Consider the following 27,891-nt stretch of genomic DNA (forward strand, 5'->3'; position numbering starts at 1 on the left):
GGCCCGCGGCGGGGCTCTCTTCCGGCGGGCCTCGGGGAAGCGGCTGCTGGAGCCGGAGGCCGGGTCGGGGCCCCATTTCGGCGGCGCGGGGGGAGACAAGCGGCCGCCCGTCTCCTCACGGAGGCCGCCGCCGCGGCCCAACGAGTCTCCTCGGGAGGTGCGGTGCGCGCGCGGGAAACGGCGGCTGGTCAGCGCCGCCGCCATTTGCCCTCCCTGAGGGAGGGAGAAGCGCGCCCGGCGCTCTCGGGCTCTCTCGCCAATTCCCGGCGGGGTGGGGGTCTCGCCCCCCCCGCCCCTCGCCGCCCCCCCCGCGTTTAGTGGTGGGAAAGTGGCTTCCCCACCACCACACGGCTCGCATCCCCTTTCTGGGAGCGGGGTGGCTGGTCCGCCCGCCTCTGAACTCCCCCCTCCCCACAGGGTTCACATCCACTTTCTGGGGGTGGGGGTGGGGGTGAGGGAGGGACACCCCCTCCCCCGTGGCTTCCCCCCCCTCGCCCCACAAGGTTGATACCTCCTTTCTGGGGGTGGGGTGGGGGTGAAGCGACTGACACCCCCCGCCCATGGCATCTTCCCCCCTCGCCCCACAAGGTTGATACCTCCTCTCTGGGGGTGGGGTGGGGGTGAAGCGACTGACACCCCCCGCCCATGGCGTCTTCCCCCCTCGCCCCACAAGGTTGATACCTCCTTTCTGGGGGTGGGGTGGGGGTGAAGCGACTGACACCCCCCGCCCATGGCATCTTCCCCCCTCGCCCCACAAGGTTGATACCTCCTCTCTGGGGGTGGGGTGGGGGTGAAGCGACTGACACCCCCCGCCCATGGCGTCTTCCCCCCTCGCCCCACAAGGTTGATACCTCCTTTCTGGGGGTGGGGTGGGGGTGAAGCGACTGACACCCCCCGCCCATGGCATCTTCCCCCCTCGCCCCACAAGGTTGATACCTCCTCTCTGGGGGTGGGGTGGGGGTGAAGCGACTGACACCCCCCGCCCATGGCGTCTTCCCCCCTCGCCCCACAAGGTTGATACCTCCTTTCTGGGGGTGGGGTGGGGGTGAAGCGACTGACACCCCCCGCCCATGGCATCTTCCCCCCTCGCCCCACAAGGTTGATACCTCCTCTCTGGGGGTGGGGTGGGGGTGAAGCGACTGACACCCCCCGCCCATGGCGTCTTCCCCCCTCGCCCCACAAGGTTGATACCTCCTTTCTGGGGGTGGGGTGGGGGTGAAGCGACTGACACCCCCCGCCCATGGCATCTTCCCCCCTCGCCCCACAAGGTTGATACCTCCTCTGTGGGGGTGGGGTGGGGGTGAAGCGACTGACACCCCCCGCCCATGGCGTCTTCCCCCCTCGCCCCACAAGGTTGATACCTCCTTTCTGGGGGTGGGGTGGGGGTGAAGCGACTGACACCCCCCGCCCATGGCATCTCCCCCCTCGCCCCACAAGGTTGATACCTCCTCTCTGGGGGTGGGGTGGGGGTGAAGCGACTGACACCCCCCGCCCATGGCATCTTCCCCCCTCGCCCCACAAGGTTGATACCTCCTTTCTGGGGGTGGGGTGGGGGTGAAGCGACTGACACCCCCCGCCCATGGCATCTCCCCCCTCGCCCCACAAGGTTGATACCTCCTTTCTGGGGGTGGGGTGGGGGTGAAGCGACTGACACCCCCCACCCATGGCATCTCCCCCCTCGCTCCACAAGGTTGATACCTCCTTTCTGGGGGTGGGGTGGGGGTGAAGCGACTGACACCCCCCGCCCATGGCATCTCCCCCCTCACCCCGCATGATTGACATCCAGGAATCCTGGCTTATTATGTGTGATCGCAGCCAAAGTGGCTGTCTTCTCCCTTCTTCCCTTGGGATACCTGTGAAAGAGTTCCAAGGTTGCCTTATCGTTGCTTCCCCACCCACCGGATAGGGTTTGGGAAGAGATGGCTGTCTCTCAGTATTAACTGCTTTCCCCCCGGGGCGAATATGCATCTCTTTGCCACCAAGGGTGCAGTCTTAGGCATTTTTAGACAGAAAAAAAGTCCTACAGCTCCCAGCATTCCCAGCTAGGATAGGTGGTAAGGGAATGCTGGGGGTTGTAGGACTTTTTTCCGTCTAAACATGCATAGGATTGCACCCTATGTCATTTAAATTTTCCATGTGGATGACAGGTGCCTCAATTACAATTTGTAACAGTAACACTTTTTCATTCATCCCCCCCCACCCCCCATCAGTTAACATCTGAACTGCAGTGAACAAGAATGGGATTCTTCATTCCTGTGAGACCTCTGAACTGAATTTTGAAATTATCCAAAGTATCCTTCCAAACCATTTGTACCTTGTAGAGCCCTGATTGCAGACTCCTTATGAACTCAACAATCCCCCTCTCCACTCCACCTCAGGTAACAAAACCAAACCTAAAAACACCATTTAAAATGTCAGCTGCATTTTGCTAAGCAGTGAAGGCTGATAAACCTAGGTGTATATAGGCGCTTTGGGGCTCAAGATTCATCCTAGATTAAGCTAGAGTTTAGGAAACCTCCTGAGTGCTTCTGTGTTCAGTATCTTAAGACTTGGTACAGTCCTATGCATGACTGGTTAGGGAATGCTGGGAGTTGTAGGACTTTTTTTCTGTCTAAACATGCATAGGATTGCACCCTTCGATACGTAGATTCTAAACCATAGTACTCCACATGTTGGTCAGGATCCAACAAAATGTGCCACTCTGGTCCTGCCCACCCAAGGTGGCTGGCTTGGAACTTTTGATTGTCAGACAGCAACTCCTGATCATACATGGCCAACCACTTTTGAAACTGAGGGAGCTTGCTGTTCAAAGGGAACCCCCTGCCCTCATCAAACTCTCCAGAAATCCCACTTGATCCCAGATCCCTGCTATTTGCCACCGTGGAACTAACCCAAATTACTTCAGTTAGCCTGCTCCAAAGTGTATATGGGAGTCAAAATTTATTTATTTATTTATTAAATTTATTAATCGCCCATCTGACTGGTCACCCAGCCACTCTGGGCGATGTACAACCCACCATAAAACAATTTAAAACAATAAAATTTTACCATAATTTTTTTTTTTTTAAATACCCTAACCCACCCCAAATGCCTGCCTGAACAACCACGTTTTTAATGCACGACGGAAGCTCATTAAAGAGGGGGCATGACGGAGTTCCCTAGGGAGGGAGTTCCACAGAGTGGGGGCCACCACAGAGAAGGTCCTCTCCCTCGTCCCCACCAGTCTAGCTGTCCTGGCTGATGGGACAGAGAGAAGGCCATCCAAGGCTGAGCTTGTTAAGCAGCCTGTCTGGTGTTGCTGGAGGCGCTCCTTAAGATAGGCTGGGCCGGAACCATATAGGGTTTTAAAGGTCAAAACCAACACCTTGAATTTGGCCCGGAAAACAACTGGTAACCAGTGCAACTCCTTCAGCACTGGAGTGATGTGATCTCGCCGGCGGCTGCCTTTAATCAGGCGAGCCGCCGCGTTCTGTACCAACTGCAGCTTCCGAACTGTCTTCAAGGGTAACCCCACGTAGAGCGCATTACAGTAGTCTAAACGAGAGGAGACCAGGGCATGTACTACCGATGGGAGCAGATGGTCGGGAAGGAAGGGGCGCAGCCGCCGTATCAGATGGAGTTGATACAGCGCTGTCCGGCTCACAGCTGACACCTGAGCCTCCATGGACAGCTGGGAGTCCAAAATGACCCCCAGGCTGCGGACCTGGTCTTTCAAGGGTAGCCGTACCCCAAAACAAACAAAAATGGTTGTCTTTGGGCTTTTATTGAAATGATTTTCAGTGTTTCATTTATTCGAAATAAGGCACAGCGCTATTAAAAACTGCTTTGCATTTTGAATCGCATAGTTTTGTAACAACCTCCCTAATTTTTTTATGTGATGGAGTGATGTAGCTGCTGCTGCTGGTTCTTTTCCTCCCTGTAGAATCTAACCTCTGAACCGGACAGCACCATTCAGAAACAGAGGAAAGAACTCCAGCTGTTAATTGCAGAGCTGAAAGATCGTGACAAGGAACTCAACGATATGGTTGCTGTGCATCAGAAGCAGATGCTGGCTTGGGAGGACGATCGTCAAAAAATACTTACGTTGGCGGAAAGGTGCAGCAGGTTGGAGAGTGAGTGCCCTACGAAACCTAGGCCAGTGTATTATTATACTCATATTGCAGATGGGGCAATTGAGTATGATAATGGCTTGCTTATGAACACCTATGGAAGTCATGACAGGGGCAAGATTTGCGTTGGCATTTCCTGGTCCACAGCTCTGTGAAAGGCTCCCCTTCAGGAAGGAGCCATGGTTCATTTGAACCATATGAGCCAACAATGTGATGTGGCTGCAAAAAAGGCCAATGCTATTTTGGGCTGCGTTAATAGAAGCATAGCTTTCAAATCCTGGGAAGTACTAGTTCCCCTCTACTCAGCACTGGTTAGGCCTCATCTGGAGTACTGTGTCCAGTTCTGGGCACTACACTTTAAGAAGGATGCAGACAAACTGGAGAGGGTTCAGAGGAGGGCAACAAAGATGATCAGGGGAATGGAAACAAAGCCCTGTGAAGAGAGACTGAAAGAACTTTAGCCTTGAGAAGAGAAGACTGAAGGGAGATATGATAGCGCTCTTCAAGTACTTGAAAGGTTGTCACAGAGAGGAAGGCCAGGATCTCTTCTCGATCATCCCAGAGTGCAGGACACGGAATCATGGGCTCAAGTGACAGGAAGCCAGATTCCGGCTGAACATCAGGAAAAACTTCCTGACCGTTAGAGCAATACGACAATGGAACCAATTACCTAGGGAGGTAGTGGGCTCTCCCACACTGGAGGTGTTCAAGATGAGGCTGGACAGCCATCTGTCAGGGATGCTCTGACTTGGATTCCTGCATTGAGCAGGGGGTTGGACTCGATGGTCTTGTAGGCCCCTTCCAACCCTACTATTCTATGATTCTATGATTCAGTTTGCATGCAGAAGGCCCCAGCCAGCTTCAATTGCCAGCATTTCCAGTTAAAAGGATCAAGCAGGAGAGGATGGGAAAATTCCCTCTCAAACAGAGATCCTGATTAGCTACTGTCAATCCAGAGTAGAAAGTACTAAACAGGATAGATTCAGCATAAGGGAGCTTAATATATTAGCTCTCTTAGCTAGTACACCATGGTCTTGCTCTATAATAATTAGTTCGTGACAGAAGAGATTACATTAAAAATAATAGCACAATTTTTAAAAAGCACAAGACTACTCCTGTTCTGATGTGCATCCTAAACTGTTTGTTGGAACTTGAGCAATAACGCAAACCATCAGGAAGGGACTTACAAGATCTGTTTGCTCAGTCCCACGGATGCTGGCTGAAAACAGAATAGAGGTTTCATATGAACTGGAGCGCCATGGAAATGCTAGAATGTTGTGGATGGCAGGAAATGTGTAGAACCTTTTGAAAATGATTCTGTAACAGTAGTAAGATGCCACTAGAGCTTCCTAAAATAACCGGTATCATCTAAAACAGAGTTATCTTATGCTTTTCAGAAAGAGCTCTATGTTTTTTTATTAGAATAATTTTATATTTTCAAAATCTGTCTGTAATACCTTCAAGTGAAAAGCAAAAATGAATTGAGAAGTCCTTGCAAACTCCCCAAATCGTGCAGTTTAAGAGGAAAGAAACATGGCAGGTAAAACAATCTAGGCTGCTGCTTTAGGATGACTTCTGGTTATGCATTCCTTCCTAGAATTAATATATATCTGCCTGCCTTTTTTGAAAAACAAATTAAAACCTCAGCTTAGTATAATGCTACCTTTCACATATCTTAGTGTATGTCGGTATTTGAAGTTACTGCTTTCCCACAGATAATACATGACCTCTTCCCTCAGATGAGCTGCACAAGAGAAATGGAATGATAACAACCCTGACCAGAAGGTTAAAGCTCCTTGAAACTCAGCAAAACGACCGCAAGATGACACTTGAGAATACTCAGCAGAAACTCCAAGAACTGTCTCGGAAAGCATCTGACACATCATTTCACTGTCAAGCCCTGGAGGTAGGCCTCAGTTTCTGGTTTGATTCAGAATGCCGTGTTTGGGATTGAACCATACCTCTGAGTGAAACTATCAGTGGCTACTATTCACGATGGCTGTGTGCTGCCTCCAGTATCAGAGATGGTATGCTTGTGTATACCAGTTGCTTGAGAACATGAGCAGAAAGGTGCTGTCATGTGGTCTTCCCAGAGGCATTTGGTTGGCCATTGTGTGAACAAAATGCTGAACCAGATGGACCCTAGGTCTGATCCGGCATGGCTCTCCGTATGTTCTTATGAAACTGACTAAGAGCCAAACCTAAAGCCAATTCTAGGTTTTTGGGCAAGGGGGGGGCCTGGGGCAAGATGCTGTCAGTGGGACCACTTGTCTGAGTGCACCCACCTCCTCCTCCTCACCATTGCTGCCACTTCCAGTTTTGGTCACTGCACCTCAAGAATGATACTGTAGAGCTGGGAAAAGGGCGGAAAAGGGCAGCCAAAATTATCAAGGGGCTGGAGCAATTCCCCTATGAGGAAGGCTTACAGCGTTTGGGGTTTCTTAGCTAAAAAAAAAGATGAATAAGGGGGGACGTGATAGAAGTGGATAAAATTATGCCTGGCGTAGAGCAGGAAAGGGCAGAAAGTAGATCTCCAGATATTTTGGACTTTAACTCCCAGCATTCCTGACCTTAGGCCCTGCTGACAGGGGCATGTGGGAGCTGAAGTTCAAAATATCTGGAGATCTGCCTTCTGCCCACCTGTGGCATGGAGAATATGAGGAACAGTGAGAGAATGGGAGAACTTGCAGCCAGTTCACACTGGACTTTGGTCATGTACCAAGCTGGAAAGTTACACCCATGATGCATGTTGAATTTGGCGAAGCAGTTGCTCCCCTATTGGCACAGATGGTTGGGTGTTGTGTTCTCTCAGGCCATCCAAAAAAGGGGCTGAACAAGGATGTGGACTGCAGGGTGGCCTTGTGTATATGGCAGCAAAAGAAAAACACACACAGGGACTAGATGTCAGTCGATCCTTTCCTTTTCTTCCCCTGTTTCCTAGGAGAAAAACCAAGTGCTCAGTTGCTCAGTGATGGAACTGTCTAATAAAGTAGGGCAGCTGCAAGCCAGAGAACAGGAATTACTCACTATGTTAAAGTTAAAGGTAATTGTGCCTCTTCCTCAGGAGCACCTTATCCCTGGATGTGTTTAGATGTGATGGGGCTGGACCCAAGTCACATTCCGCTGAATCTTCATGAAGTGGGAGATGGGGCATGGAATAGAAGGTGTCGCATAGGCAGTGGGGAGTTGAACTCCTCTGCCGAGGCTCCTGCGGGTCTCCACCAAACCCCACTTTTCCCCTGTTTTTTTCACCTAGTGAGAAGTTACTTCTAGGGTAAAATTCTGCCAGGAGAGAAACAGATAAGAAAAAGTTGTTTGGGGTGGGAGAAGATTGTGTGTTTGAGTGAGTAAGTGAGTGTGTGTGTGTGTGTGTTAGCTGGAGTGTCATTGTCCCCCTGCCCCAAAACACAGTGGCCAAATACCTGTGAGGAAACCAGGAGAGGGAGGGAGGCAAGTGAAAATGCCATCACGTACCTGTTCGTGGATCAGCTCAAGAGTTGCTCCTTCAGAAGAACTAAGATTGCAATCTTATGCACACTTAGATGGGAGTAAGCTCCATTGTGGGATTTACTTCTGAGTAGGCATGCATAGGATTGTGTGATGTGTGGGAAGTTTCCCCCCTGTGTTTTGTTTTTGAGTCCTGTGCTTTAAAATTCTCTTTTTAAAACCTATCCTCTTTTTCTGTGCACCTTCCTCCCCCAGTATCTTTCCTCAGAGATCCATTTCTTTCATGGCTTTAATTTTTAAAGCACTAGATTTGTAAAGGAACAGTTTTATTTTGTTACAGTTGAGAACCACTTTGGTCAAAAAATGGGATATCTCTTTTAATAAAGGAGGATGTTTGTCTGTCTGTCTATCTGTTAGCATCATAGCTCCAAGACCATGAAACCTAGATACATGATACTTGGCATGCATACTAAGGGGATAATTTGAATATTTTTAATTGTGTCCATATGTTTGAAGTTGGCAGTACTATCTTCAGTCACTAGGAGGCAGACTTCCCTAACTAGCCCATAGCTTTACAGTTGATACAGTTAGAAGCCAGGAGAAATTAAGCCAAGGGACAGAGTTATATGCCTGCCCCCTCTCCCCTGCTTAGGGTTGCCCCTCCCACCAACGGAAATGGAGACGGCAGACTCCTTTCTCAGGAGGCTATAGGGTTGCACCATGGCATGGGTTGTGCGTAGGGGTGCCAGCAGCCACGGTGTCACTCTTACAGGGCAGGCACAATATGTCCAACGCTGACAGCTGTGTAACTTTGGTTGAAGGCTTCACTGTTTCAAACTAAGGGCTTTTCCCACCCATGTGAAGCCCGGTCCGTTCACTAGCAAATAAATAAAATGTGATGGCATTCCATCATCACTCAGTTGAGTATTGCCAAGCTGTGAGCTAGTGATCTACTTTTCAAAACAAAACTGAGCTAGCAAAATTAAAGATGCACAGAGGCACAGAACATAATGCAAAACAATGGACAAAAGTGTGTTTGTTTGTTTGCTTAGGATGATGATATACTTGAAGCAAGCAATCACATCACTGAATTTACATGTAAATTTAAAAAGTTAGAAAATGCTCTTCGTGCAGCAAAGATGGAGGAATCAAGCATCAACAGGGAAAAACGGGATTTTAAACTGAGGCTGAAGGAATTTATGTTGGAAACAAACAAATTAAAAGGTAAACATGCTTAGAATTCAGTGCCCATAATCTTAAATCTGGATTGGGGGAGGACAGTGTTCTCATTCACATTTTCTGCAGCCAAACAATAGGGCTGGCCATCAATCAGATAATTTTTAGTTGATTAATCATCCACCTTTAAACTTAAATAACTTTGTATATAACCCACACCTCAATATAGGTGCCTTTTTCAGATATTAGTCAGCAGCTGGGTTTGGTATCAGTTGTTGAATTCTGGGTTGCTGTATTGTGCAAACCCAGCAGTGTTAACAAACCGTGGTTTGTTAACCACAAACAATCCAGGAAGAGTACCCATGGTTTGTTGTTGGGTTGTGAACTCTGTGTTGTTTAAACCATGGGTTGTCATTATGTGGGAACCCAGGAATGTGGGTTGTTCAGTGGCTGTTTCACCAGGCTACAGAGGCGGCAGACAAGAAAGGTAAAAAAAACACCAGCCGCTCTGCATGTCAGTATAGAGCACCCCATACGCATTTGGTATATAGGGAGGGGGTGGTTAAAGGAAGAGTGAAACAAACAATGCAGTGGTTGAGAAAACAAACCATGGTTTTGTTCAATCATCTGCCAGACAAACCCTGGGTAGGGCAACAAACCATGGGTTAAATAAACCATGGGTTAGCATTATGTGTGTACCAGGTCAGTGTCCTAGCCAATTTATATGTATACTGCGTTTTCCACAATTCATTGTGCTCAAAGCGCTTCAGAAAAACAAACAAATACAATAACCATAATTATAATACATTGCAATACAATATTAATTCAATTATTGAAGGAAGTGTGAGAAAGTTTAGAATTTACAGAACAAAAACTACCATTCCTTTTTGAAGTAATTTCTTTTTAATTCCTTACTATAGGGTTTTTAGGGCCCTCAAAACTTATGATTAGACTGTGATGTAACATATATTTATTCTATTTAAAACAGTTGTATGCACCTTTCCACCAGTATTGGCCCCCAATACAGCTTACAAGAAACAACATTTAAAAACAATGTACCAATATAAAAACAATCCATTTAAGTGAACCAACAACAACAAAACGGAGACAGAAGCAAAATAAGACAGTGGATTTATTGTAAATGAGATTTACCAAATGATTTACCAAATAGGCCACCAAAAGCCTAGGGAAATGAAAAAAAATTTTAACTGGTGCCTGAGTGATTTATTTATTTGTTTGTTAAATTTATATACCACCCAACTGGAAAATCCCCTTGGGGTGGTTTACAGTCATAACCCCCCCCCCCCGAAACACACCCCACAATAAAATAACAAAAGAAAAAATATATAACTTTTATATATATAAATATATATATATTAAAATAACGCAGTATTAACGCATTAAGCATTAAAAATATTTTTAAAATGATAGAGCCCAGAGAGTAAAGATTAAATGCCAGATAGAAGAAGGAGGTCTTAACCTGGTGTCTAAAAGTATACTGTGAAGGTGCCAGGTGGATCTTCCTAGGAAGGGCATTCCATTGGGGGGAGCGGGGACACTACAGAGAAGTCTCTGTCTCGAGAAGTCTCTGTCGCTAGTAGTCCCCCATTGCACCATTGTGGGTGGCGGTACACATGAAAATGGTAAGTGCTTGACAAATGTTTCTAGGGACCATGCTCCATAATTTGGTGCCACGACAGAAAAGGCCCAGCGTCTGGTAGTCATCCCCTCACCTCTGAAGTTGGAGTACCCAGAGCAGGGCCTCAGCAGGAGATCTTAATAACTGGACCGGTTATTATGGGAACCAACTGTCCTTCAGATATCCTGATATGTATGAGCCAATTATATATGTACAATTACACAATTATATATGTACAGTTTTAATGGTCATACAATAAACTAATAATAATAAATTAGGTGTATAATTTCAACCCTGAAAAATATTCTCAGTTGTTTGAACAAAATGAATCTGTACGCTGCATTGCAGTGAAGAAAGTCCTGGTGGAACGTCCAGTTAGTTACCGCCTTGGGTTCCTTGCAAGAGGAAAAAAGGTGGGATATAAATGCGATAAATAATTAAACACATTCCTTAGCCTTGTTCCCTCCAGACGTGCTGGACTACACCTCCCAGAATCCCTTAGTCAGCAGAGCTTGGGGAAGGATATGCTAATGATAATACAAAAAGAACCAGTGTCTGTGAGAGTTTCACCTTTGTGATGCTCTTGTTTTTTTATTTTAAAGGTGATCTCAGTGAAAAAACAAAAGAAAGCAATGAGCAGAGGGAGGAAATCATACGCCTCAAACAAGAAAATGGTTATTTGAATAATGAATTGATGCTTAGTGGTGAGTAGACAGAAACTGGACCCTGCTTCTCGAAGGGGGCTACAGTCCATTACATTTTAAAAATCTGTCTCTGATTTAGCAGGTATGATGTTGGATCTTTTGCCTATGTTTTTGTGTGTGTCAGCTGTTGGAAACTGAGTACTGGAGGGGGCTGGGCAGCCTACTCATGTGACACCGATACTGCACTGGTTGCCAGTGCGTTTCCAAGCCCACTTTAAAGGGCTGGTTTTAACTTTGATGGTTAAATGGTTTGGGCGAAAATTACTTAAAGGACTGCCTTCTCCTGTCCCAGTCTACCCGCACTTGGAGGTCATCAGCAGAAGCTCCTCTCACTCACCTGCCACCAGTGGCGGTTAGGAAGGCAAGTACAAGGAAGAGGACCTTTTTGGTGGTGGCCCCACACATCTGGAATATGTTTCTACTAGAGCTTCATTAAGCTCTTTTTTTGCAGATCTTAAGGAAGGCTCTGAAGACCTACCTGTTTTCACTGACCTTTCCATAGTCTGTGTGCTATGGTTTTAGTGATGTTATCTGTTTTTTATTGAATATTTATTGATGGATTTTCTATTGTATTTGTTTTGCATAGTTTTCATTGTTTATAATCTTGTATGCTGCCTTGAGAAGGCTCTACCCTTAAAGGCAGCCTAAAAATCATTTTGCATATTTTTCTGTTTTTTTAAAACCCAGCTTAGATGTTCTGTCAAATTACTCCAGTTTTCAGGACGACTTATTTTGTTTCTGTACCGGGTGGAGTCAGTCCCTCTATTCCTTGATCGGATGTGGTCTTAAGAAGAACTGTGCTAGATGAGACCAAAGACCCCTTTTGTTTAGCATTCTCCTTCCACAGTGGCCAACCAGATGCCTACAGGAAGCCCACAAGCAGGGCATGAGCACAATAGCATCCTCCCACCCATGTTCCCCAGCAATTGCTATGGAGAGGCATACTGCTTCTGATACATGATACAGCCATCATAACTAGTAGCCCTTGAAATACATTGTTCCAGCCTCAAAGTCATGTCAGAAGTCTATTGCAAGCTAAAGGGTTGCCATTGATCTGCGCACTGTAGTTGCGTCATTTTCATGCGTACAGCTCATGACATGCAGGACTTGATCCATATTAACTATGCAAAGATCCACAAATGCACTTTTGCTCTGGTGAAAGCACAGACTCCGGAAGAGCTCCTGCCCTTCTTCTGAGCCTGGAGAAGACGGGGAACTCTCTGTGCCCAGCTGATTTCAGAAGCCCGGGAGAATGGCAGCAGCCCTCCTCAGTGCAGTGCAGCGCCTCACAGACGCATGGGGAGCTGTGAGGTTCATGTTGCTCTTGGAGAATCTGAGGATTAGCGCAGCAAAGATGGGCTCCCATTCCTCTCCTCAGCTGTTGGGGGGGCGGTGCTCTCTCCCCCACAGTTGCGCCGGGACTTGAGCTCAGCTTCCATGTCAGATGAAGCTGACCCCTCCCTTTGGAGGCAGAGGTAGGGTCATGGAGAAAACAAATTTGGGATGGCTGCCAAGGCAAGCCAAGCTGTGTTAACCCTAATACTACCCCTTTTCCTATGATCCTATCAGCAACCAGATTTCTTGTAGGGCCCTTTGACAATGGTGCTAGCGATGGAGAGCCCAAGGCTCCTGCTCCCAGCCCAGAAAGTGCCTCTAGCAAGTCCTTTCGCTCCCTAGATCATCTACTCAAACAGTCCCCTCAAACAGTCAGATTTGGTCCGGGGCTCACAAGTCACTGGCACTTACTTTATGACGTTTTTCTTCAGATTGGGTTATCCTCATGTGCAGGTAACTTTGATCAAACTCTCAAATAAACGTGAATCTAGATATTCTGACAGTTGCAAGATATTTGTCCATCAACATTTCTGAACATCGAACACATTTTTGACACTGCATTTTCAAATTCACTTCCACTACGAGAAGCTTTTTTCAAAAGCTGTAAAGCTCATACTTGAAGATGAGCCTTTGGGCTGTAAAAAAAAGGTGCTTTAGCAGCATGTATATTGTGGGTACTTGCCTCCAGTCCTGTTCAAAGCTTATTATACTGAACATACCCATGACTAAAATTACTGGGTATCTCTTAAAAAAACAAATATTTGTTTATGGATTAAAAAAAATCCTGAGCTGTCCTGATGATTTCAGGACAAGCTACAACAAGTTTATGAGGTCATTAACGAGTTGCTGCTCCAGACCTTGATAGGTTTGGCCATCCAAGCAACCTAGCAGCCTGTCACAGACATAAATAAATTGGTGATAGATGGGAACTTGACCCACATCTTCAAAATATTGTTAGTAAAAGTTGCTACCTGTTTATGTGGGGGGATCGCATTTTTGCACTTTGCTGAGTGACTGATTGTAATGCAATCCCTGCATATAAAAATGCTGACATTTGTTAGGTTGCTGTTTAATTCTCTCTGTGACTGTTGCTTATTTATTGTTTTTCCATTTTATTTTTTGTTCTGTAAAATAACTGAACCTCCCCCCAACCCCTTAACAGCTGAGAGAGCAAACAGAAAAGACCAGCTCCTTCAGTCTGCGAAATCTAAACAACTACGGACTGACACGGAACTGAGCAATTTGCGACAGGTTTGACTCTGGTTTCTGGGTATTTTGTGTGGTGGAGGGTGGTAGGGAGTTTGGATTGGTTTTGGCCTTTCATGTCACAATATGGAATGGAAAGGAATCAAAGGTGAACAGAATTGGCTGTCACAATAAGTAATGTTGGACTTTCTTGAAGAACCTGTTCTGATACTGGGTTTCATTCAACCTTGGAATAAGCAAACTAGGTGAAAGGAAAAGTGGCTCTGAGAATCTGCAATCAAATATAGCAGAGCTTTCTTTCTTTAAATGTGCTGGAGAATATCCCCAAGCACTTCTCAATAATTTGGGGACTATGATGAAAACTGGAGAGAGACATTAACCTGGTTCACACTACAAGCCAGAGTACAGGCTGAGTGTGAGTTGTTGCTGAACGCTGGGTTGTTGTTGAATCATGGATTCTTGTATTGTGTGAACCCAGCCGCACTAACAAACAATTCCTTGTTATCCAAGAACAACCCACAGTTCACAATCCAGCAGGAAACCATGGGTTCTCTTTGTGGGTTGTTTGTAGTCCACAAACCATGGTTTGTTAGCGCAGTTGAGTTCACACAACACAATAACCTACGATTCAACAACATGGTTCAGTGACAACCCACACTCAACCCATACTCAGACCGTGTTGTCTGAACCCAGCCATCATGAGTGGGGAGACCAGGGGTGGCAAACATCTGGCCCTTGGGACAAATGTGGACCCCTGGGCCTCTCAATCCGGACCTCTGGATTCTCCCCAGCCCCAGCTCTGCTCCAGGTTATATTGATATGATTTTTATTTATTTATTTATTTATTTATTTATTAAATTTATTAATCGCCCATCTGACTGGTCACCCAGCCACTCTGGGCGATGTACAACCCACCATAAAACAATTTAAAACAATAAAATTTTACCATAATTTTTTTTTTTTAAAATACCCTAACCCACCCTAAATGCCTACCTGAACAACCACGTTTTTAATGCACGACGGAAGCTCATTAAAGAGGGGGCATGATGGAGTTCCCTAGGGAGGGAGTTCCACAGAGTGGGGGCCACCACAGAGAAGGCCCTCTCCCTCGTCCCCACCAGTCTAGCTGTCCTGGCTGATGGGACAGAGAGAAGGCCATCCGAGGCTGAGCTTGTTAAGCGGCCTGTCTGGTGTTGCTGGAGGCGCTCCTTAAGATAGGCTGGGCCGGAACCATATAGGGTTTTAAAGGTCAAAACCAACACCTTGAATTTGGCCCGGAAAACAACTGGTAACCAGTGCAACTCCTTCAGCACTGGAGTGATGTGATCTCGCCGGCGGCTGCCTTTAATCAGGCGAGCCACCGCGTTCTGTACCAGCTGCAGCTTCCGAACCGTCTTCAAGGGTAACCCCACGTAGAGCGCATTACAGTAGTCTAAATGAGAGGAGACCAGGGCATGTACTACCGATGGGAGCAGATGGTCGGGAAGGAAGGGGCGCAGCCGCCGTATCAGATGGAGTTGATACAGCGCTGTCCGGCTCACAGCTGACACCTGAGCCTCCATGGACAGCTGGGAGTCCAAAATGAACCCCCAGGCTGCGGACCTGGTCTTTCAAGGGTAGCCGTACCCCATTCAACACCAGGTCAACATCCCCCAGCCTCCTCTTGTCTCCCACCAAAAGTACCTCGGTCTTGTCAGGGTTTTTACACTGACAAAAAAAGTACTTTTAAAAGTACCTCGGTCTTTATCCTGCTCTGTCCCCTAGCTACAAAGCTGAAGGAGGGAACATCCTTTATTGGATGTTATAATGATGACATATATATATACACACACACACACACACACACACCCTTTGCACAAGTTGAGGAAGGAGAATGCCTGGATGCAAGTGTCTTTTTTTATTGCATACTGAACAAAGATAAAGAGTCACAGCGGTAACGCTGTCCACTTTTAGCTCTGGCCATGCCTAGTGCTAGAATGCAGACTCTGACAGGCTTTGACCAAGCTAATACAGACCTCGATGGGAAAGAGGTTCCCCACCATTGGGCTAGGCTGTTAGAGTTAGACTGTGGAGAACCACTTCGAACCCCCACTCAGCCATGAAGGTTTGGGTGTGTCCCTGTCTCGCAGCCTAACCTACCTTGCAGGATTATTGTGAGGATCAAAACATTGCGGGGTGGTGGGGAAGAACTATGAACACCACCCAGAACTCCTTGGAGGAAGGCTGGGATATAAATGTAATAAAACAAGGGCGCAGTCCTATGCATGTTTAGACAGAAAAAACGTCCTACAACTCCCAGCATGCATGCTGCAAATTGCAGGACTTTTTTCTGTCTAAACATGTATAGGATTGTGCCCCAAAATAATTAAAAATGGGGTACTACTTTTTACATACATATTTTCTGGAGCATATATAAGAGTTGTTCTTTTTTCGTTCTTTCTGCTGGTCTTGTATTGTCTGTGAAAACAAAATATAAATATTGTTTTCCCTCAAAAAAATGGGCGCTATTTTCTACAGGCTTACACAGGCATTTAATATTGGTGCGGGAGCATGCACTGAAGATGGAAAAAATGGAGTGGGGCATTGTTGAGATACAGTTCCTTGAAATCTTAAGTGGTTTTTATGATGATGGTTGTTTTTAATTCTTATAAGCCACTTTGAATGTAGACAGACAAGCAGGATAAAAATAATATATCGGCATTTAATCCTTGTGCTTCTGAGATGTCAGTTGTTTTGCCCTCTGTCACCAGATCTATGTGAAACAACAGCAGGATCTCCAGTTTCTGCATTTCAACTTGGAGAGTTCACAGGAAGTGAAGCAGAAACCCAAGATGGAACCACACGAAGCGAGGTAAGTGTGTTGAATGGCTTTCCTGAGGGGAGTTACCATTTAAAGGTGACTTACATAGAGTACACAGCCAGGGCTGGGAAAAATATTTCAAAATCCTAACCATTGTTGGATATTTGGGATGATGGCTAGTAGAAAATAAAAGATCAGATTTCTAGGCACCAGCATCAAATTTCAAGACACCTCAATGAATAAGAGCGCTGGATGCTTCCAGCCCCACGTATATAGCAAGTTTAAAAAATAAAAACAATTGTACCAAGTCTCATTAATATGAGACCTCTAGAAGAGGGGTGTTGAATCTCTTTCAGGGCCCAATTCAGTTTCAGAGAAGCTCTTGGGAACAGCATTCCAGTGTTGGGCGAGGCCAAAGGCAAATGAAGTGGGGCCCAAACACTACAAATCCAGCATAGCTTTGCTTAAAGCTTTTACTGCGAGGAACGAAGCCTTAGGAGAGGCATTTCAACTTTTAGAATGGGGACAACCACACAAAAGTTACAAAACAACCCATTGGTGGTCAGGGGGCAAAGGATGTGGGGCCAGGCAAAGAGAGCGTGGCCTTCTGGGGAACCCAAGGGGGCTGAAGTCTGGCCCCCAGACCTGAGGTTCTGCACCCCAATGTAGAAGACGGAGGGAGCAATCTTATGGCCACTAGTCAGTGGCTAGACCGCCATAGGATATGTGGTTTTCCAGGAACCGACCTCCGAGCCTGCGCTCCAAGGTCGGTTCCCAGAGAACTGACCTTCCCCCCCTTCTGCGCTGCCTCGCAGGCGGCACAGAACAGCCCTGTGCTTCGCGTTCCGAAGAGGAGCACGGAGTGGCCAAAACGGGGCATTCCGGGGGGCGTTCCGGGGTGGGAAAGGTGGAAATGCCGATACGACACATCCTATGTATCGTCCGGCAGCCTCCTCCTCCGCTCTGCCTTCCTGCAGTTAGACATCTAAAATCGGCTGCCTAGCCGCAAATGCAGGGCAGGAAAAGCGTGGAGGGAGTGATCCCCTCCATGCTTCTCCTGCGCTGCATTGGATAGGCGGTCACCTCTGAGTTCAGAGGCAGCCGCCTATCCCTGTAGGATTGTGCCCAAAGCTACAAATATGGAAATATATTATACCCATCATAGTCCAGCCGGCAGGGGTGGAAGAAGCTGCATTTGCTGAAATTTCCCCCTCCATTCACCTGTTGGAGTATACTGGCCATGCTTTTGGAGTATCACTTTGGCACACAGGTGGGAGCACCATTGAAAAGGCCAGAACCTTTTCCCCAGGCTATCCCTGTGCTGGAAAGAGAAATCCAACTTGGCAAGCTGCACAGCCTCTGCCTGTCCCTGTCAGCCAAACGAACACATGGGGGCACCTTGCATGTGTCACGTAACAAGGATTGGAGCTAATGCAACTGTAACTCCATTGCCCTAAACTTTGGCTTCCTGGACCTGCCTGTATTGAGATCCACTGGTTTGTTCAGCTGTGTCACTGCATGTAATTTACAATGGGACCATAAAATAGTATTTTTATTTGGACTAACCAATGAGGTTATACAGAAATCTTCCGTAGCCTCAATGTTTTAAAATATCTATTAAAAGAATGGGGGTGTGTGGGGGGGGGAGTAGTTGTGTCCAGAGTTTGTTTCAGTTTGAAGATGGTAACGGAGAAAGTCTTGCAGGCTAATTAGGTTAGAAATGTTCCACAGAAGCACGCTGGGATGGAGAAGCAGGCTGAGCCTTCTCCCTTTAGGGATCCAAAAATCAGCAGTTGTCAGAGCCTCTCTAGCAATAATTGCAACTTGCAATACCCTTGAAAGGCAGCTGATAGAAGTAAAAAAAAACATGGCGGTCCTAATATTAGGAAAGCTAGAGGTTAACTGCAGAACAAGTGTGAAGTCAGTAGAAACTAAAAGGTGGGGTAGAGTTACCTAAAGGGTGGGAGTGATTGTGGAGGTCGAGAATGGGAGTAAACCACCCTGGGGGTGGGGGGTGCTTCCAGGCAGCAGGTTCCTAGTGCTACCAATCAGAAGGCATTATGCAGCAAATCCGTCTTTTTTTTTCTTTAATGGATATTCTGCGGTAAGAAAAAAGATGGAAGAAGCAGTGAGAAAACAGGAGGGTTATGAATGGGACACAGTGATGTTGGGACTCCCCCCCCCCCCCTAAAATTCTGGGATTGAAGCAGGGAGACAGTGCCATAAAAGCCTCATTTAGAAGCGCTGAGATTGACCGATGCTGAGGTTATTCATAGGCTTAAGTCGTTCAGTGCAGTCTTGATAACTTGAGTTCCTTATTATGCCATTTATAGCAGAGGGATGGTTTTGTCAGATCTCGAGAGTAGCAGCGACCAAGACACAGTCAGTAGTGAAATCAGTCAGAAGATACATACCCGGTTTGTGTACGTTCCCAGCTGTGGTTTGAAAAATATCTGCCAAGTGTGCAGAGCTGAGAGTAGGCAGCCGACGGGGCCCGAGGAGAGACGGCCAACAAGCTTGGATCAGTTTCAGGAAGGGCTGCTTCACGGGCCAAGGACTCTGCATAGGGACGAGTCGAAGCAGAGTGCTGGGGAGACCAGCAGCAGACCAGCCTCCCAGTCAGAGAGTTCATGGAAGACCGACAGCAGGGAAAAGGCTCGAGGCTTGGGGCCGAACAGTGTCACATCTTTACGGATACATGAGCACTGGTTTCAGCTGAATCCCTCAAACGGCCAGAGCCAAGAGTCGAGGCTCTGTGACAAGCCCGGTGGGGACTGTGACGAGATGGAGACAGACACCGCTGGGATCCCATGTGGGCAAAGCCCCAACAAGCCTCTCAGTCTGGTGAAGGCGCGGGAGTCAGGCTGCTGTTCCCGCAGCTCCATGGGCAAAAGCGGGCTGTACCAGTCAGTCAGCGACCAGGAGTGGATGCAGATTTTCAAGCCCATCACAGGAGAAGGAGGTGCACGGTGCGGAGCTTTCTCCAGCAGTCCTCAGGCTGCTCATGGGATTAAAAGTGCCAAATCCAAAAGGTTCAGTATTTTGCTAAGTGTACCAAATTAAGACTATTCTGCTGTTAGCTACAAAGCAGAACTCTTTGCATGCTTTCAGACTAGATATTTGTTCTCAGGCTATTCAGAGGGAAAAGCAAAAAAGGAAAGGAAATAACAGGTGTTGTGAAATGTCCAGGCAAATGGTTTCCTGGCTGGGTCTGCTGTTCTCTAGGACAAAAAGCCTGTATTCATTAGATTAGAACTGGTTAGGCTTCAGCCAGAGAGGACAACCAAAGGATCAGATTTCTAAGGGCCTTAGAGGCAAGGCTGCATGTTCATAGGATGCCTTTCTCAAGTGATCCCACTATGGGTACATGGACATGGAAAACGTGGGGCCCACATGGGCCTGGGGCTAGGTGTGCAATCCCCCCGCCCCCCCGGAACAGTTATGTGAGTAGGAATGAACAAAAATCTAGAATCCTACTCGTAGGATCCTCAGAAGAGTTGCCTGTTCCATCCTGACATGGATTCCCACTTAGGTGAGACCACTTCTCAAGATCAGCTGGCAAAACTGCCCCTGTATGAGTCAGGCCCTTGGTCCATCTCACCCAGTACTGTCTGGGTGAGATCAGCCATGGTTCTCTGGGGCTTTCCCTGGAGGCGTTAGGGACAGGATCTAAGACCTTCTGCCTACAAAGCAAGGGCTCCACCCTCGGCTAAGGCTCCTCATCCTTTGAGCACCAGCTCTCCAATCTCAGCAAACGTTTACTACATCTCTGTATTGTATGTATGTCGTTGGGTTTCAGTGCTTGAACCAGGAACCACCAGGCGTGAGGCTGGAACCTGGCCGAGCAAGCCATCCGGAATTGCGTGAGAGCAGGCCTCAGAGCAGAGCTGGGCAAGCAGGGGCTCTCTGGTTGTATTTCAACTCCCATCAGCTCCAGCCTGCATGGCCAATAGCCAGGGATCATGGCAAGTGGAGTCCAACATCATCTGGAGGGCCACTGGTTCCCCTCCTCTGCTTTAGAGACTTTCCCAAGTGGGTAACATCAACCCCTGCAACTGACAGGCAGAATGAAGCTTCTGGCTTGGCCAGGCTTGGTGTAAATGCGTACAGCCTGACAGATCGTACCATCTGCCTGCTGCACTTCAGGCTTGGGCCCCAGCCCCAGCAACAGACCTCAGGGGCACAGGCTCCCTGCACATGCTCCAAACCTAGCCCTGGCTGCCATAAAGCAGTTCTAGAATGATGGAGAGGGGAGAGAACATCGGGAGGGGGCTTGTGTAAACCATAACTGATCCCCCCCAGTTTGAGCCCCCCTTTTGCCCTTCTAAAAACAGTAGCTAAAGAGGCAATAGGCAATTGGACAACATTATCATGTTCCCCATTGCAAACATGGTCTGGCTTTCTGAAAACAAAACTAACTTCAGTGATGTATGTTACCCACCCAGTTTGAGCTTTTAAGATATGTGGGCTTCTAAGGACCGTCTTTTGGGGAAAACAAACACACTCACACAAGCACGCCTTGGAGACAGCTGGGCCTGGGGCTAGTCGGACTGGTGTAGAGCAGCCACATGGCTGCTTTCAAGGGCACATGCTTTAAAATGGAATGTTGTTCTGGGGCAGCCTCATCTGGCTTACCTTGGGATTCATAAAGACTCTGACTCTCTCTCTCTCACACACACACACACACACACACAATCACTAACTCAGTACACCGGCTGTAAATACATGTCTTTCTTTTAGAGACCATAAAAAGAACTGTGACTTTCAGTAGGCCAGTAATTCCTTTTACCACATGAATGGACGGCACAGCTGGTTCCCACTGCGGCATGTCAGGCAGATTACCTACATGTGGTGGCAGGGACAGGCCTGGATCCTGCTGCGCTGCATGAATTGCCAGAAAGGGGAAAGTATGCTCCAACTATTCCAATCTACCAGGGACTATTCCTGTCCCTGGTAAATCATTGTTGCTACTGTGCCCTTATTTTTGCATTTTGGGGGTGCCTTGTTAAAATTATATTTCCCTACTGTATCTTTAACCAAAACTGCAGATACGGTCTTGGCTTTACATCAGTGGAGGACAGGCTGTTGCAGAGCAAATGGATACAGCATGCCAGAGGCAGGAGAGCGTAGGCCGGCTCTTCCATGCAGCAGAGTGAAGTGACTTGCTGCAGGCAGCAGCGCCATGAGGGGGAGACAGATGCAGGCAGGAACTGGGGTCTGGCGTGCGGTGTTGTCTGTGGAGAGGGGCATTTGGGATCTGCTTCAGGCAGCAAAATGTCTTGGGCCGCCTTCTTCCGTATGAGCCTGCTCCAGTTTTACCCTGAAAGGGAGCCTAAAAATAATTTTAAATAAATAAATAATCAATCTTCCAGGGAGGGCCTTCTTTCTGCCCCGCCACCGTCAAAGGTGCATTTGGTGGGGATACAAGGGAGGGCCTTCTCGGTGGCCACTCTCACACTCTGGAACTCCTTGCTGAAGAAGGCTAGGTTGGCTCCCTCTCTGCTTTCCTTCTGCTGGCAGGCAAAAGGTGTGCTTATTCAGGCAGGTCTTTGGCATAGAAGCTGGTCTGTTGAAGGGGTTTTAAAATTGCTTAGTGCTGCTTATTTTGTTGCGTTTTTCATTTTTGTTTTTATGCTATGTTTTAATTAAGATTTTGTTTTTGACCTGTATTTTATTGTTAGCTGTCTTGAGCGCCATTTTTTTGCAGAAAGGCAGCCTATAAAACAGACAAACAAACAAAGCCTTCATCAGGGCATAATAGTGAGGTCCTGACTAGTGATCAATGGTATGACAATAGAGGTGTTACAAGAAGGTCCCTCTTTCCATCTGTGAAATGTTGGAGGATATGGAGGAGTAAAGAAATCCCATCTTCCCTTCAATGCTTGTGTGTGTCTATGGGGGGTCGTTGTTTCTCAGTGGTAAGGGGTTTTTGCACATGCTCAGGAGCTGTATCTTTATTGTTTCTTCACCTGTTGTATTACTGATCCTCACTGAGCTCCAATGCTGAATCAAGAGCTAGAGGCCTTTTGCTAGGGCCAATCTCATCCAAACTGTGCACCTTTTACACAGATAGCTCTAACTTGCTATTTGCTGTTGTCTCTTGCCATGTCAGTGTGATGTGTTCAGACTGCCAGGAGAGGCAGCTAAGCTATGTCACGACATAAGCCCCACTTGTCTCCCTTTTGGCTTTGTTGGCTTTATGCGGAACCACTGGCAGCTGCAAACCCAACTCCGCTGAGCCATTCCCTCCCGATACAGTATTGATGGGATAATCTCTACCCTGAGCCTTTTGATTGTGGTGACAGCTTTTCTGTTGTACCAGTACAATTTTCACCCCATGGATGTTAATCTAGGCCTGATGACTCTTCGAATAGAATAGCAATGGCTGTCTTTGTCAAACCATCAGGTTGTGTGTGTGTTTTTCTTTTAAAAGCCAGGTTGGAATTCCAGCTTCTACTAATTTCAGATGCGACCAGGTTTTTTTCTTGTGTTCTGATTTGTGCTCTCTTCCTTATATGTTTCACTGACATGGACTAACTGTTCAAACCCAAATGAAACAAAGCTATCACCTTGTAAGGCCCACGTCCTGCTGAGAAGTGGACTGGTAGCTTGCAGAAAATGGGGCCAAGCAAACAGCATGATGGTCAGCCCAGGGCTGATGGCCTAAGGCAGTAGCAAGTAGCTGAAGCCCAAGCTACATCAGATAAAAGAACCAGGAAGATGACTTGTTGCTTGTGGAGAGAATAGAGTAGTTTTGTAGAAGGAGGTGTTTGTCGTGTTAGTCCTGAATTATAGGACACACAAAGTAGACAAAATGATGTTATTAATAGGAGCACACAAGCTTTCAGATTTCACATGATTCTTTACCAGGCACAGACTTTCTCAGGAAGAGCCCTGTGCAACTTGCAAGCTTGCACACTCCCACAACGACACACATTAGCTGAGTAACAATGTTGTTTCACCTGCTTTGTATCTTCTGGATTCCTTTGAGCAATTTGTTGATGGTTGCCTCTAGTTTTAAGTGGGCTGTCTAACCTTGCAGTTGATAAAAAAGGAATAACAAAACAGCAATGGAAACTGCTAGCAAAGCCCCCATGTGCACATGCAAATGACTCTGTGGCCAGGTGGGAGGTTCCGCTTATGTGTAATGACCAAAGATTTTAGTCATTGTTTGGAATTAATGTAACGTATTCTCCCAATCCTGTTCATTTGTTTCAAGGTTGCTAGTAATTAATATTGGTATTTTGAGTAATGCAGATGTCTAGTAAGCATCTAAAAAAAATCGTAAGTTTTATGTTACGCAGTGTATTATGTTCAACCACAGACTGAACAGTATCCAATTCTAGCTGTCAATTGTTTTTGCAGCCCAAATGTCAATATTTGTGCTGTTTTAGTGGCTAATATTAGTGCTGTTTTAGAGCAGGCAAACCATTGTGTGCCTTGACAGAATTCTGATTTGTACATATACAGTGGAGCTACACAAGGGCTGTCCCATTCATTTCAATGGAAAAAAACATGTTATTTTGCTGGGAAGTTGTGTGTGAGTTTGCAGAAAGGTCCAGTTGTGTCACCTAGTGGAATCTTGGCAGAGGGCGAGGGCTGCATTGCATAGTATCCTATCTGTCAAGGTATGCAGCAGATCCAGCTTGGGAAGGGGTCCTGTCTCCTCTGCTGCAGAGCAAGTTCCTAAATTTTCTGCAGCCGTGAGAACTAGAAACTAGCTTTTTAAAATGAAGCTTAAAATTAGAGTCCTTGGGACGAAAAGAATCACGTTGCAAGCCCACATGTCCTGTCTTCTCTGTCTACAAAGTATGATGCTGTGTCAAACAGACCCTTTTATTTATTTTATAACATTTTCTTAGCATGTGTGCTGGGGATGCCTTTTTCAGGAGACTTTCTTTTTATTTAAATTACAACTACCAGTGACCACGACATGGGCCTGAATATTTTGGACTTGGACGCTCCGTGCTTAACATCGACGCAAAAGACAAGCGGGCCCAAGAAACATGAGCCATTCTTCAACGCAGAGCTCCCTTCGGAGCTCATGAACTTAACGGATGTCCAGGCAGCCGGCGGGTGTGGCCATCCCAGCATCCACCATGTAAGAGTTTGGTGTCGTAAGACCATGTGTTTAATTGGGCTAGCCCTGGGCATTGTGGTGTTCTTGATTCAACACATCCCCTCCTGTTTGCGGCATTTGTCCCAGGTCCTGGCTCTACAGGAATCCCACAGCAACGAGCTGCTCAGTTTCTCCTTTGGCTGCTGCCACTGGCCTTTGTCACAGCTCCAGCCACAGCCGGCCTAGTTGTTTTGCTGTGAGGGAGAAGTGTTGCGGCTGCTAAGCGGTTGGGCCATGTGCTCTGCAGTCACTTTTGGATCAGAATCTCCATCTTGTCCCAAAGTTGGCACTCGAGAATTGCATCTTGTCTGGTTTTGGACTTGATCGGAGCACCGCCATCCCACGTCCTGTCTTTAATTCTTGATCTCGCTTCCTCCTGTTCCCACTGCTGCCTGCCTTTCCAAAGTGCCTGCTCACCATCCTGGGGGCCTGTAGAGATATTCCAAAGTTAGGATAGACCAGTGTTTTCTCTGAGATGATTGTGCAGCTAGACCTGCCTCATGTGCTGAACCCATCTGGCTGTTCCCTAACACCTTCTGTTCTGGTTCCTCTTAGGATTCCTGCTCACCCACCAGTAAGCTGCAGCGGCTGCTGGCAGAGTCCCGACAGATGGTAGCAGACCTGGAACTCAGCAACCTGCTCGGCACCAGCCCTGGCTGCAGCTCCAGCGACAGCCTCCATGTGGTACTTTCCTAACAGCTTTTGTGACAGGGAGAATTCACCTAGAATAGTATTCCTCCCTTCCTTTCTCCTGGTCTTTACAAAGTGATAATGGGGCCAGATTTGGTCCTGAGCTGAACTGAATCCTTTCTGTCTGACAGAAAAGAGGCAAGGCCAGAACAAGCTTTGCTCTTCAGTTGTGGAAGGGCGGGACCCAAATCTAAGCAGAAGCTGAGAGAGGAGTGGGCAATATTCACATATACTTAAGGCATGCGCTGCCCCTCTTCTTTATGGAAGGAAGGAAGATAGGTAGGTATACTGGAAACTACTTTCACCCCTGCCATGGCTGTGAACTTCATAGATCTGCCTTGGTGAAATCACTCTCAGCCAAAGTTCTTCATTTGTTAAATGGAATATTGATTCGAGCACCGGCTGTTTCATGCTTTTATGTTACAAAAGAAGTTAGAAAATGACCAGGTGGAATGACGGCTGATGGAGAAGGTGAGGAGCCAAGTAGCACTTGGTCCTAGGCAGGCTGAAGAAAGGGGGCCTTGTCCTTTCTTTCCCTCTCCCACCACCCCTGCTGTTCTTTTTTATCTGTCCATAATAGAAATTTAACCGTGTGAAAGAATCTCAGGTATAGATATGGAAAGGGGCCATACCAATGACACATTGCCAACGGGAAGAATAAGGATATTTATAACTAGTTTTATCACAGCTTGTTCCCTGCAACTGTGCAACAGGTTTTTATACATCGTTATTTCCTTAAGGGTCTGATACAGCTCTGATTCTGTCCTTTGGCAGGCAGTGGACTGTACTGGATCCCTTTGCAAAGGGAGATTGCCAGCTGCAGAGGAAAATGAGATGAAGCTCTCTCTCTTTTCGTTATGAGCTCAGGTGAGTCGTCCTGCCTTTTCTGCCCATGTTTGTCAACTTTGCACACCACAGAGATCTGCTGTGAACAGAAAAAAACACATGGATTTCTACAAGTATAAAACTCCAAGTGCATTTGCAAAGCAGTATGTTTTGTCTGAGACCTGTGCAAAAGTGATGTCCAAATTGGTTTTTTAAATGTTGTACGTATGTTCTCTGCCCACAACAAATTAAGCACATTTGCAGGTGAAGAAGATACAATATAAGCAGAGAGTTAACCATGTGGGATTAGCTCCCTGGTCTTAGGCTGCCTAAACCCACAGCTACAGTATTGCAGCAAGCCTATGGCCCCCAGGCTTCAGGACTCCTTGGGCTCTGCCTGTGCCACTTGTGGGCACTTAAATGCCATGGTGGTGTCAAGAACTGGAAAATGGGCTCCAACACACACACACACACACACGCACACTGCTTGCACCCAAGTTGTACAGCTGTCAAGCCCAGTCCTTGTGTTCTGCCATAGCACAAGGCTTGTGTTGCAAAGGAGTTCAGAAAAATGTAAAAAAAAATTAGAAAAATGTTATGTTGAGCCCTCGGCATCTCTGGCATGCCTCCTGGCTTGTAAATCCTGATGATTCCCCACGTCGGCAGCCGACAAGAAATATCTTTTGTCAACACGGAAACTCCTGTTTGTGGAGCAATGGAAAGAAAAGTTACCGGCAGGGACACAAAGGCGACTTTGAGGGAGGCCGCTCATCCCATGAAGTAAATATACTTAAGAAAAAATTCTCCAGACATCCCTGAGGTTCTTACTGACAGTGTTTTTCCATATGCTGAGAAACAGGCTGGTCATAGAACAGCAAAACCTGAAACTGAATTACAGTGTAGAGTTTCAACAAGTTTTGCTTCATCAAAACTTGTCTTTTTCTTTTGAAACCAGCTGTACCTATGTTTTGCTCACAAGAGCTGAGAAAACATCCCTGTTGTAAGCACACCCTCTCTTCAAGACACAAGCTCAACGGATGGCCACCCAACATTCTCCTGCAGCTTGTATAAAACACCAAAAACCTCATAAGTGCCAAAGACTTGTGACTAAATTGTGGGATTAATTCCCTAATTGTTTTTTTAAGAAACAAACTAGAATTATGCTAAAATGACTAAAAATGGTTTGTAGTAGATCTATACTCAGATTAATTGGTAGTGTATTTTTGGAAGGTTATTTAAATATGTAATTGGTTCATTCAAAGGTGATTTTTAAAAATAATTTAGGAATATATTTTCTTGGCATTTCTCTGTTTTTGTACATCAAATACTACATACAAATATTTTGTATTTACAGTATAAAAATAAAGTGCTCATTTTTATTCAGTGTTTTTTTTACCACTGGATCCATTTGTCCCATATATTATTTATGAAACATTTCTGACTGGTATAGTAACAAAGGAACACTCTATACATTGTTGGAATATATGTGTACATATTTGACCCATTGTCCACAATGTGGAGGAAAGCTTTGGATGCCATTGAGCAAGTCCCATTGAAATCAACAGGAGCTGTGCTCTTGCAGCGCTCCTGTTGATTTCAGTGGGGCTTGTGCAGAAGAACTTCTCACTAGATTACGACCTTCTGCTTCGGACCTTGACTACTGACTGTAATGGGGGCAAGACCAACTTGCAGACTGTTCTTATCAGGCTGTGCCAACAGCAATACCTTTACTATATATATCTGCAGTCTGTTATCTACGCCCTGTTTATCTCTGTGCATTTGAAAATATTTTGACCGTCATGGTGCACATGAGCTAATAAATGTGATGTTGTTTCTTTTTC

The 27,891-nt window shown here is 46.6% G+C and overlaps 1 protein-coding gene across 1 annotated transcript; it reads left to right on the forward strand.

Moving 5' to 3' along the window:
• Positions 1 to 27,891, forward strand: CCDC62 (coiled-coil domain containing 62). Its single transcript, XM_084820300.1, has 14 exons — positions 1 to 157; positions 2,211 to 2,378; positions 3,923 to 4,112; positions 5,849 to 6,015; positions 7,051 to 7,152; positions 8,609 to 8,780; positions 10,974 to 11,075; positions 13,573 to 13,661; positions 16,367 to 16,467; positions 18,750 to 19,448; positions 24,340 to 24,517; positions 25,091 to 25,219; positions 26,000 to 26,092; positions 27,006 to 27,891. Exons 2-13 carry the CDS (start codon positions 2,343 to 2,345, stop codon positions 26,084 to 26,086), a joined length of 2,052 nt encoding a protein of 683 aa, XP_084676426.1. The 5' UTR covers positions 1 to 157; positions 2,211 to 2,342; the 3' UTR covers positions 26,087 to 26,092; positions 27,006 to 27,891.

Source organism: Heloderma suspectum, chromosome 13 (genome assembly GCF_057233095.1).
Source record: "Heloderma suspectum isolate Gila_16-S chromosome 13, 16-S_ref, whole genome shotgun sequence".
Taxonomy (NCBI): domain Eukaryota; kingdom Metazoa; phylum Chordata; class Lepidosauria; order Squamata; family Helodermatidae; genus Heloderma; species Heloderma suspectum.